The sequence below is a fragment of the Copidosoma floridanum genome, unplaced genomic scaffold (genome assembly GCF_036245765.1).
Source record: "Copidosoma floridanum isolate Cflo_tuat_1 unplaced genomic scaffold, Cflo_Japanese_pri ptg000021l, whole genome shotgun sequence".
Lineage (NCBI taxonomy): Eukaryota > Metazoa > Arthropoda > Insecta > Hymenoptera > Encyrtidae > Copidosoma > Copidosoma floridanum.
Window position 1 is genome coordinate 9,825,409 of NW_028321898.1, and position 13,356 is coordinate 9,838,764.

General features: G+C 31.0%; 1 protein-coding gene across 1 annotated transcript in view; it reads left to right on the forward strand.

The window, feature by feature from the left end:
• Window positions 1-889: 889 nt before the first annotated feature.
• unc-13 (protein unc13 homolog) overlaps window positions 890-13,356 on the forward strand; it is a 907,591-nt gene continuing 895,124 nt past the window's right edge. Inside the window, exon 1 of the mRNA XM_089594724.1 lies at window positions 890-6,099. Coding sequence (XP_089450850.1) covers window positions 1,128-6,099 — 4,972 coding nt within the window. The 5' untranslated portion in view covers window positions 890-1,127. The remainder of the gene's footprint in view (window positions 6,100-13,356) is intronic.

Consider the following 13,356-nt stretch of genomic DNA (forward strand, 5'->3'; position numbering starts at 1 on the left):
AGTTTGGTATTATACATAAATAATTTTAGATAGTGAGCAAGAGGCATATTATGATATATTTCATGAAAAAAAATTTATATTTCTCTTTCCTATCTTTTTTTAAATTGATAATATTGCTAAGAGTTCTAAAAAGATGTGTATAATAAAATAGCAAAATCATAAATTTTTTTTTATTGCTGGAGTCACTCTACTAATAAAATAACGCTCTGTCTTTGTTTTACTGTTTAATTATTGAACATTTTGTTTTTGGTGAATGTTTCAAGCCCAACTTATTTTTTACTGTGAAACAGCTTTTTTTTTATTTTTAGTTATGGTACTGTAGCATTGCTTTTATTATAATTTGTAAGATTTAATTTTTTTTCTACGGTTTTCAGTTTCGTATTTAGTTGCTTTTTAAATAACAATGACTTTTTGTATTTTTCTTATTTAAAAAATCTTTTACATTATAAACAGAAATTATTAGTTTTCTTAGGTACTAAAATGTCAACCAAAACGAACATGGCAATGAACAAGTTTTATTCATAATACTTGTCTTAAAAATGCCTGATATTATTTTATTACAAGACTTTTCAAAAAACGTCCACTCACTTTTCCTCGAATCACTGCAGCTGTCATTTTTTGTTGATGGAAACTTTTATTAAAATCTTCTTTGCCATGTAAAACAATACATAATACTTGTTAAATTTCTTACAGAGTCATGAAATACACAGTTGGATTGCTGCTGCTCATGATAATTTTTCAATTTAAAAAAAAGATTTGGTTTCAGTTTGAAAAGTAGATTGTTCATCAGATATTGTCTGCCAGATATAGATAGTATATTCATGCAAATGTTTGACTTCAAATTTTGCAAACCTTTTTGAAGCTATTGTCCAATAATTGTAGTATCTGAAGAAAGTATGCATTGATGATGAAACTTTTTTATATCTTATTACATTATTACAGTATAAAAATTGTACATATATATTTATTATTTTGTATCATCAAATGCCTTAACACTGATCTTCTGACATGCAATTACCTTTAATTAAAGTATAAAAAACAAACTGTTTCGTATAAAAACTGACACAAATTTAAGAAATTTTTTATTTTCTTATTAAATGGTCATTAATTATCTAAGGTCATGTAATATGGACCACACAAAAGTTTCTGGCCCTCCACTGACTAGTTCAAGCTCTAGCTCAACAGTTGTACAAACATATGATGACGATAGCAGTAGCCATATTTACTATATTGTTATGGAAAGACTTGTTAATAAATTGAACAACATTGAGCATGAACTTAAATGTGCTTGGAGGATTTTAGATATTTTGAACCAAGAATGTATTAAAATGTGGGAAAGACTTGAAAAACTTGAGAGTTTTCTCTATGAACAGCAAAATATTATTACACAGCTTGTCAATACTAACATGGTTATGAATCATAAAAATCAAACTACCACTTTAAATAAAGAAATAACTTCACATCAGACTGAAAAATGGGAGCTCAATTCAATTGAAAAAAACTTTCAACTTGTTATAGATGAGAATGAAATAAATGTTTTCAGTCAAAAGTCAGTCAAGGAAAAATATTCCAATGATGACAGAATATCTAAGGATGTAGTTGCATCAACAGTACCTTCTACTGATTTGCAAGGTAAAACGTTATCCATCAACACATTTGAACTTTTAGAGGAAACAATGATGCCAAATGAAGCATTTTACCGCAGTTTAAATAAAGCTTACCGTGAAGATTTCATCTGTACCGATATTCAAAGGCCACTCTCACAATTAGGAATGATTTGGGAAGAGGTTGAAGACACTGATGACCATAATAATGATAATACTGCTAAAAATATTTGTAAAAATAAGTTTGATAGTGATAAAAGTGTCCAGTGTAGTGAAAAATCATCTCCATCCTCGAAAAAATACAATCCCTCTGATCTTACTAGAAGAAAAAAAATTGAAGCTGAAAAAGGTGAGATATTTAGTGCTGCTGATTATAAATCATACCGTGGCAATACTCCATGCATTAGTGAACAGGACTTAGCTCAACTAACAAGACTAAGTACTATTGATAATGTTTTTTTCGATGATATAAAAGAAGTCAATAGACTAAATAGTGATTGGATAAGTGTGTCCGAAGGTTTTGTAACACCTAATTCTAGAGAAACAGATCTTGTAAAAAGTCAAAGTTCACTTGATCTTAAATTAAAACTATCGGATGATTCTAACAACATGGATGAACAACTGAAAAAAGTTATTACAGAGACAGATATTGATTCATGGACATTTTCTAAAAGCCCCAGTTTAACAGGAAGATCAATATCAAGAATAAGTACAGACAGTGGTCTTATGACTGATGGAGACGTTACAATGCAATCATTATCACCTAGACTTAATTCTGCATCAAAAACTAACTTTGATACAGTATCATTGACGTTTAATAACTCGCAAATGAACATAAGCTGCTTTCCAGCAACATTATTTGAGCCAGAAATCGATGTACCAATTGATGTGGGCAAATTTGCTAAAGGATATGCTGAAAACAAAGAGCTCACTGATCTTATGGTAGAAAGCTTAGTACCTGAAATGAGTATGAAACCTAACATTCAAAACCAACAGATAGATCAGACTATTTCTTCAATTATGCCAATTGATGGTAATACCAGTAGTAATAATGTAAGCTGTTTTACTGAGGACGATTTCAAAACCCCTTCTAAATTAAATACTAGTTTTAATGGAAACAAAACCTTACAATATTCTACACCAGCCTCTCCTCCATCTCCAGCACCTATCGATTTAAGTAAGAACTGTTATACAATAACAAACAATAATGAACTTAGTTTTTCTTGTTTCTCTGAAAATACTGATTATTTAGAAACAATTAAAAACATTGAGAATTCACAATGTAATCAAGTATTTCCTGCAACTACTGTAAAACATCTTGCGAATGGTGCGAATAATATCGAAGTATTGAGGTCTGACTTTGTTAGTTCTTCATCGAAAGGTTGGAATAATCATGATAAATCTCCAACTTTATCTAAAAAGTCAGTGCTAATAGTTTCACCCTTAAATAACCTAAATCTTACAAAATTACCAGTTTTGTCTACAGATGCACTATCAGCAATAAAAATTACTGCTAGACAACCTAAATTATCTATGATAGTTCAAGAGCCCGTATATGACATGCCTGAAGGAAATGACTTGTTAATGTATTCTACCTCTAACACAGCAAATAATGTTCCTAAGAGAACTCATATATCTGCATCCTTGGATACAGAAAAAAAAATTTCATCATCTGTGCACTCAGTAGCTATCAGTAATAAAGAAAGCAATTCTACAAACTTAACAACAACTGGTTTAAATGCTTTTGATAAAGAAATAAATGCTAAGGACCCAGATTATAAAAATCAGTTAATTTCAAATGAAAGTAGTAAAAAATTGCCAAAAGCAGTTCATACCAATGATATTGACTGTGTTATTCCAGTAGAGGCAATCCGCAAAATAGGACATGCTAATAAGGATAAAGAAATTAAAGATAATTATAACATTTTTGCGTGTAAAACAATGTTTCCAACAAACTACATTACTGATGCGTTGTCATATTATCCAATAAGCACAAGTCTTGTAGAAGTTAAGTCAAACAATAAGATTTTGAGTGATAATGATAACACTGATTGTTTCGATACTCTAAAATCGAATCCTCAAGTTTTAGTTATAGAGACAAACCATTCGGCCAAAACATCTAATGAAAAGCCTTATGTACGATCCCAATCGAATATAGTTTCTGAAAATAATGGTATGGCACAGCTTATCCAGAGTCCACAAGAAAATCATCTAATCAATAATGAACATAAAAATTTTTTATCCAAGAGTACAGAGTTAGAAGGTAATGGATCAAGACAAAAAAAAATGAAGTACGATCAGAATTTATCAAGTATTATTAACAATTATGAAAATCTTGCAGAAACACTTGATGCAACAAGCGTAATTGTCTCACAATCTGGTTATATTAGTATTTCATCGCACATAAAAGAACATCAAAGTGATTCTCTAAAGATAACAAAAAAAATAAAGAGAGGTTCTTCTTTAAGAAATGCAATGAACTCAATGAGTAATTGGTTACCAGACTTTTACTCTGGTAAAAGACTTCGAAGTTATTCTTTACCTGAAGAAATACCAACTAGTGTTTCAGAGATATATTCAAATGATGTAGATAAGCAACGTAGATCAGAAAGTTTTATGAAAATTGACGGAAGAGAGAATTATGTTAGTAAAAAAAAACAGAAACATAAATTAGTCTCAACGGTATCTGGAATCTTACAAAAAACTAAAAAAAAAAACAGTCAATTCCGTTGTTACTCCGATCCCGAAAATTCAGAAACAGATTGGAGTGGAAGTTTACAAAGTGTACTATCAGAAGATGAAAACTCTTCAGACATTATTCAAGAGTCAAATATTTTTTCAAAAAAAAATCTGACTACATCTGTGAGACACCATTTTTTAAAGATTCATAACCAAAAAAAAGAGCTTCAAAGCGACATCTCACAAAATACATTGAATCATCATAGTTCTTTCCAACAAAAAAGTGAACATCAAAATCAGTTCAACATAGAAAATAGACAAGAAAAAGCTTTATTACAACATCAATCTCAAACGGTTGAAGAGAAAAATGAAGATACAGTTGTTGACATTATGGATCAGTCAAATTCTATATTTGCAACAGTTGGTGATATAAAAAAGATTAATGAAAGCTCAGATGAATCAGCATTTGAAAAGCTGACAAAATCTTCGGTTACAGTTTCAGGTAGTTCTAATATGGAGTTTGCTGTATCTCGAGCTTTAGGTAAATATCGGCAAAGGCAGTATTCAACTATATCTGATGAACAGTTAGATGATTTTTGTATAGAAAAGAATATGGAAAAAGACTCCTGTCAAATGTTCAGAAAAACGTATCAGGAGTTAGATAATATTGACAAACAACAATTTTTTGAAAAAACTGCACATGTTTTAAAGCTTCCTGAGCTTGTAACAAGTGTTAAGGAACAGATTCCTGCAGAAGAAGCTCCTTCAACATTAGGCACAAAGGTATATGCACAAAATGGTCGATTCGTACCTAGGCATCAACAATCTCTTGAAATTCCTGTGTCGGGTCCTCGTAGTGGCGATAATGATGAAGACAGTAAAAGCAATCATTCATATAGAAGTACATCTCGTGTGTCATCTCGTCGGCAAAGTACGGAGGATTCCATTGATTCTGAAGATGAATGGTACTGTTACGAACTAAGAAAGCTCGAAGAAATAGAAAGACAATCAGATTTTACGGTGGAAACTGATACATGTAATATCTTTATAGAAGAAGCTAACGAGTCCATGTTATATCATCCTGATGAAAACGTTAAAGAAAAAATGATGTTAGTTATGAATGAATTAAAGCTAAAAACAAACAAGTTTTCTATGCAAGATAGTGGAATTAACACAGAAATCAACAGCAGTGGTAGAATGGATAAAATTAATAGTATCAAATCTGAAATCGAATGCGCAACGGTAACGAAATCGAACAACGTGATGGAGTCTATTTTTGCAAGAGTAACTGATTACCAGTCGTGGGCTTACGAAGAAGATAAGAAGTATGAAAAACAAGAAATTTTTACTGAAGAGCCCACATCTGGGGAGACTTCTGGGCCAGATAGTCCAATACAATCTTTCCCAGAATTAGAAGAAGGAGAAAATGAAGACAAGCACCAGCAGTTCGAAAGGAACTTGCATCAACTAAATTTTCCACAGGATACTTTTTCAAAAAATGCATTTTTAGAATCCATTCCAAATACCACTACCCAAAATGATAAGAATTTTAATAGTGTTGAAGATTTAATTTTTTTTGACAAATTGTTTTCAAACGAAAAATTGTATGAAAATCAACAGAAAGAAGGTCTTGTAAAAAGTTACAATGTAATGGAGTCAGAAATAGTAAAATCTTTTACTCATACGTCTGAGAGCCTTGGTGAAAACTTAGTAAGTTCCAGCCCCCCAGGTTCTCGGTGGAAACTTCTCAAAGCCCTTAAAGAAAGGAAGGCTGAAGAAAAATTAAAGGAAGTTGAAGAAGCAGCTAAAGAATCAAGTATAAGTGTACCCTTACGTCCAGTTGTAAGTAAATTCATTATTGTATAATTTGTAACACTAAATTTATTGCATAATATAGATGTATTGTATAAATATAACTATAACAGTGCTAATATAAACCTTAAGGTTGATAATAACTAAAAAACTAGCTGTTGTGTTAAGAACGAGATATATTTTAAGTTGTTAAAAGTGTTTAAGTATGAAATGCTCGAGATTAAAAATACGTTAGCAAAATGTAGCACAAGTATGAGTGGATTCTCTACCGACTAAACATGCTTTAAAAGTTGCACTAGTAACTACTGCATCCTGCTTAATGTAAGGAATATTATAATTTTGTATTATCCTACCAAATAAAAAAATGTTTTGAATTTATAATCTATCACAAATAACATCTTTTGGTCACATATAACCATATGTCAATGACCAGCTCTTAATACTGATACAAACTTTTCATCTATTTGTAGACAATTCATTCTTTAAACGTCATTGCTCATACTATACAAAATTTACTTCTATAAACTTATAAAACTTACAGTGTAGCAGAAAACCTTAGGTTTAAGTTTTTATTACACATTTTTAAGTGCTTTGTGACAATACAAATAGGCTGTGTAAGTTATTAATACAGACTTCAACTGCGTCACGTGAAGTTAAAATTGTCATTGGGTGGAAGATATTCTTGTATTCAATATTCTTGCAGTTTTTAATATTAGAAAACATATCATTTTTTATTTTGTTTTTAGAAGGAGTGATACGAAATTTTTTAACTTTCATACCCAGAATTTATTTTGGGACAATAACAAGTAAAAACTATGAAAGCTTATTTTTTAGTACGGATAACCGTAGATGTTCAAGCAATTAGGTTAAATTATTTATTTTTGAATAGACATTCGTTTGAACCAATTTTTTGTCTAATGTTAGCCTTGCAATTCACACATTAATCTACTAAATCATCTGTCTAATGGAATCATCAAAATAAAATTTTTGAAAAACTTATGTTGCTTGTTTATTTGCTTTATAGGATGGATATTTATCAGTGGAGTCATATTTAAAAATACTATGTTTCAGTATCTTGACTAATAGAAGTCTTCTTATTAAATAACCAATTTAAACAACAAGCAGTTTTTTGTGGCATATTGTATTGTTCCCTATATTTTATACCCAAATACATAAAAAAAAGATTGTAATATGTTATTCTTGAGAACATAATGAGATAACTTTCAGCATACAGTCATCGAATCCAACTATGTGTTACACGGTGGTTTCAATGACTAGTTCAGGACATCAAAACAGCTTGTTACACCAATAACAGCTCATTACTAGAAAATAAGACACATTAAAAGTCATTTTAATAAAAGATAGAAATAAATGTGTTAAATAATTTTGTTATTATTGCAACTATTGTAGTTCTTCTAAAAGACTGTTGCATCACTAGTTGACGCGAATAACAGCTTATATGAAATATTCGGCAAGCAATAATTTCTTATAATCTTACTGGTTTCTTATAATGGTCGTTAATACCTCATTACCATAAAATGAAACGGATTAAAAGTTATTCTTATAAAAGATTGAAATAAATGTGTTAAGTAATTCTGTAATAATTGCAACTATCATAGTAATTTCTTAAGATTGTTGCATCACTGGTTAACGCGAATAATAGCTTTTATGAAATATTCGGCAAGCAATGACTTTTTATAACCTTACTGGTTTTTTATAATGTATTACCACTCATGTACTGTGAAATTTACTTATTTAAATTTGTTTTTTCATTATTGTACATAAACATTCTTATGATATTTAAAAAATATGTTTTTTTTTTTTTAATAGACTTAAATAAAATAACTGCCTTTTTATGATGAGGTAAGCCAGCCGACATTGAACTTAGTTTTCGTGAAAATAAAATAAAAAAGTGGTAATTAATAGAACATTTAATTTTCAAATCATTCGGTACTTTAACGTAAGTTAGCTCACTAAGTAAAGCGCTTATCTCACAATGCTACTCGCTTCGACAGGTTTTGTGCTACGTAGAGAGCTGGTATGTATAAAAAAATTGTTATGCAAAGTCCCTTGAGAATTCATATTATGAGTAAAAGATTGTACAAATAAAAAATTAAAACAAATCGTACTTTACTAGTACAATTTTTTCGGTTAAATCATAAATGTATGTGATGGTAGTCTACATGTCAAATTACTTCTATGGTATTATAGTTTAAAAATAGATTAGAATGCATAAATTATTCATCGATTATAAATGTATGCAATAAATTTTACGATTCACTTCTAAATGCATTAGAGTTTCAAGTGCTATACATAACTGTAATATCGAAAAAGCTATTCTAACTGCACAGAATTATCTCAGTTATTACATGTACTCACGTCGCTCAACGCAATTTTATCTTAAAATAATCGTTAGTTTCTACCTCGTTTATGGTAATGTATAAGAAGCTAGTCCTTGTGAATTCAGTATAACGTTTTATGGGATATAAAATTTAAACATGAACAACAAGGCATGAACTCACATATTTGTTTTTTTTTCTTGCCTTACATGTAATCCAACTAACCATGGTTAGAGTAGTTTGTATCATCAGAAAAAACTAGGACGTACAAGTTATTTATTCTTGTTACTGTAAGAAATCTACCCAGACAATTTTGCCCCATGTACTCAACTCTTATCACCTTGTAACTTTAAATATCTGCGTAAGTATTTTCACTCTTAGTATTATCACTAAGTATTTCTTGGTATCAAAATAGGCTTAGGCTTTGTAATTTTCAGTTTTGATTTTAGGATATAGTTAGACATGGTTTAGATGATGAGCTCTTTTTTGAGTAATAATGTTCTTTTTTTTATTGTGGGATTTTATAGATCTTATGATGGATGAAGTTTGAATAACTGCAAATTATTTTATTGTACAGCGTAGGTATTAAGTTAAGAGATTTTATTTATCAGAATTTTTTATACCTTTTTTGTGGTCCATGGGCACTAAAACGATTTTAATGTTTAAAAAAATTTAAGTCAAGAGAAATAAGGGTGATTTTATTATAAGTGGGTCACAGAGATTATAGGATTTGTTTTTCTGTGGCAAAAATATTCAAGATTTAAAAATACTATAAGTAGAAAAAGTCAGGGAGAGAATGAAACAGTAAGCAAATGAAGGAACACTAGATAATTAACAATAAACTAAATGCCCCTGTTAAGCAAAAAATATACTTAACCACAGAATTATATAGCCAATCAAACTCAGCCTTTAAATAGCTTGACAACTGCACATAGACCCAATAAGCATAAATAAAATAGGCGGCAACAGTAACATACGACAAGCATGATCCTAAGTTGCAATGACACAACGTCATTTCTATACTGGAATCAAAAGTTAACCTCCCAGACAATCACAATATGTGAGCGCAGGAAACGGCCAAGAAATTTTCAATTAAAGATATCGATGAAATAATATGAATAGTAATTTGGTCATCCAAACCAATACTCCAAGTATAAGAAGGATACTCTTAGGCTGAGATGACCGACGCATGCCCTTCAACGCACCACGTAAACACATGTCATGTCCCAATTTTATGTCACGCTTTAAATAAAACCTTAGCTCTTAACTCTTACTTGCTATGCAGGATTAACAAAAATTATTAATAATCACGGGACAGGCCTACAATGCAACCTGAGCTCTATGAGTGGCATGTAGGCATGAACATCTGATATAACAATTTTCCTCAATATGCCATAAACACGTCCACATTAGTTCCGAAGTTCTTACGAATAAATAATAATTGGACTATGTGTCTACTAACAATTGTTTAACTTAAAAAAAAAAATCAGATGACAGGTAATAATGTGTTGTGCCAGGAGGCATTAGATACAATGAGTTTTCTTCACAAAGTCTTAAGAATTTTAAGTCCCTAGCTGTCACAATATCTAAAAAACGTCCTTCATTTGCTTAAACATCGTTAAAAAAAAGTTCAGGTATCTACAGACGCAAGAAGTATGTGGTGTTTATCTCCAAGGCTAAAATTAAATAACTACTAATTCTTAATTTTATGTAGACGTATTATCTGCCAGGCCACCATCAGCCAAAAAGACAAATTATGTAACATGTAACGAGCAACATCACAATTCTGCCAGTGTACACGAATTTAGGTCCCTTGGATTTGACACAAAATTTGAGCTTCGTAATATAAAATAGAGATAAGCATTGACCTGGAGTTAGTTCTAACTCTGATAACGTTAAAAAATTAGGATTATGCTATTTTAGATGAAACAAACTTAAAGCTACTACTAATAGTATGACCAAACCACATAAAAACTACCTTTTTTTCATGAAAATTCAGACTGGGCCAAAAAAAAAATTTTTTTGTATAGATATCAAGCCCAGTAACAAACTTTAACACTTTGAGATAAAAAAATGTCATTGAGTAATCCAAAAAAAAGGTAAAAATAGCCAAATCAGGTTTCTCGATTCTATTGGAAAAGCTCTAATTTGGCCAAAAAAACGTTCCATGTGCAAAAGAAGCGGAATTTCAAGACAAACAAGATGAGCCCTGGTGAGCCCTAATCGGCCTTATCGTTTTCCCGCAAATTGCCAAAAAGTGCCAATTTTACCTTGTTTTTCAGTGTTTCATAACTAGCATTCTAATTAATATTTTGACTTTAAATTCTAACAAAATATGGGTTTTATGATTCTTAACTCACCTACAAAATTTCAAGATTATCAGATACGAATGTTTTGCAAACCGTCCAATAAACTAGAAAAGGGTTCTTCCAAAAGACGCTTTTCAGAAACTTGTTTGGCCCCATACAACCTTTCTTTTAAATTGAATTTTCTTAATAAGATGTTAATCTAATACTAGTTATATTTTCATACCTCTAACTTTTTCGTAGGTACCCTAAAAATATATCAAAAAATAGTGATTTTTCGCAAACTACCAGCTGCATTGTCACGGCGCTGTGAGGATGAGGACGTGGCCTAAATTTGCGTCACATTCAATCCAGCGTCGCTGGGAGCCACTGCTGGTACTTTGCGAGAAAACACTATTTTCAGATGTATTTTTAAGAAACTTACGAAAAAAGTTAGGGATACAAAAATTTAACTAGTGTTGGATTGACATCTCATCAAGAGAAAGTGTTTTGAAAATTGAGACCACATAGAGCCAATTTTTTTAGAGCCATTTTTCAGTAGGACCTTTTTTTAGTTGATTTGACGGTTTGTATAAAGTTTGTATCCGATTGTCTTGCAATTTTGTACATTTGTTAGGAACTGCAAGACCCATAAGATTTGAAGCCAAAATACTAATAAGTACGCCAGTTACAAAGGACCAAAAAACAAGGTGAAATTGGCACTTTTTCGCAATTTGCGGAAAAACTGTAAGGCTGATTTGGGTTCACCAGAGCTCATCTTGTTTGTCTTGAAATTGCGCATCTTTTCAACATGGAACGTTTTTTTGGTCAAATAAGAGCTTCTTGAATAGAAGCGAAAAGCCTAATTTTGCCACTTTTACCATTTTTCTTGGACCTTTCGCTAAAATTTTTTTTTTGTTTCAAAGTGGTCATGTTTGTTATCAACTTGGAGATCTACAAAAAAAATTTTTTTTTTGCCTAGTCTGGATATCTCAGTGAAAAATGTAGTTTTCTCATACTATAATGCAAAGAACGAATCCTTAAAAAAGTGAAACGAACAAAGTACTGAACACCTGCAGAATTCTTAAAATTATGGAATTCCACAAGTAATTTAGTGACAATACAACATTTTTTGAGAAAACGCGTTGATTCCATTATTAATTATCCCAATCAACATAAACGCGTCTTCGTCTTATTTGAAGGTTCTTGTCATTTAGATTTTTGGGTTAAGACTTGGTTCTTAAGAAAAGCCTATAGGTGGCAGGAGATAACATGAGATATAATTTAGAATATTAAATTTAGAAAGCTCTGAGTGTAGCCCAGAAAACTTTTATTTTACAAACGTTTACTTTTAGAATATAAAATCAAGTGTTAATATTAACCTTAGTCAGATTGCCATTAAGCAGTACGCACACTTGTCATTATGCTCAGAGTACACTACGCGCTTATTAACCAGAGAGCAGTCTTCATGTTATCAGACAAAGAAATCTGAAAATCAAAAACCACTTAACTTGGGCCTACTACATTTAAGAGATCATACTGCGTATAAGAAAGCAGGCCCATAATTTTTAACTTATTGGAATCATGTTTCTAACAGGCTCAAAATACAATGCTTATTCATTAGTTCACTTTTTAGTCCTGCTGTATTAGTAATACCACAGAAAAACTGCTAACGATGAGAGATCAGTTGTCAAGTACGATTCATCAGTATAGTACAAGTGCTAGCATAACTAGGAATAACATCAGTCATCTAAACAAGCCTTTTTGAGGATGGGGTAGCATGATATAAAATTTCTTTCAAATTCCAGAGAACTCAAAACACCAATTTAATAAGAAAGGGATTCGGTAAAAAGGTTTTTAACAACTAAGCTCCAACGATGAAATTAGTTATGAAGCATGGAGAATCCAAATTTGAAAGTACTAAAAAGTCATGTACACTAGTACATAACTTATAAAAAAGACTCCTATCAAAAGAAAGAGAAAAAAAGAGGAAATGTGTGAGTATATAGGACAAGGACGCTTACAAGACTCATAAAGTGCACACTTAGGAATGTTACTGTCAATAATATTCATGCATTTAGTTTGCGTGCATTTAGGATACAAAAACAAGTAAGAAATTGTGACAGCAAAGTAATGAAAGTAAGGTAGACGACAAAAAAAATTCAGGTTTTTATTTTAAACGTGTATGCTTACACCAATAATCAAATATAATATTGGTAACATACTAATATAAAACATAGCTTTAAAAAATTCATATTAAAGAATCAACATTATTGATCATATTTGCCGCAAGTTTTGAGGCCACAAAAACAGGAAATTTGTATCAAATATGTTATACAGTTCTGTCAGTGAATACAAATAATTATGATCCATATAAATAAACTTATTATTTGTGTGCATGTAAGAAAGAGATGGACTTGCGTAGCCATCTCTAGGGAGCTGCAAGCAAACGCTTGGTACTTATACAAAGGGTGCGATCTAAACTTACTCTGTCTGTCAAGGCATCTAGTCATATGCATGCGTGAAAAGCTGGCTGGGGTCTCTCTCCGTATATAAGCTTTTTTGTCTTTAATTATTGCTAATTACAGTTTTAAGTCTATGTTGGCTTATTTTCCACGATCCACAAAATAATAACCT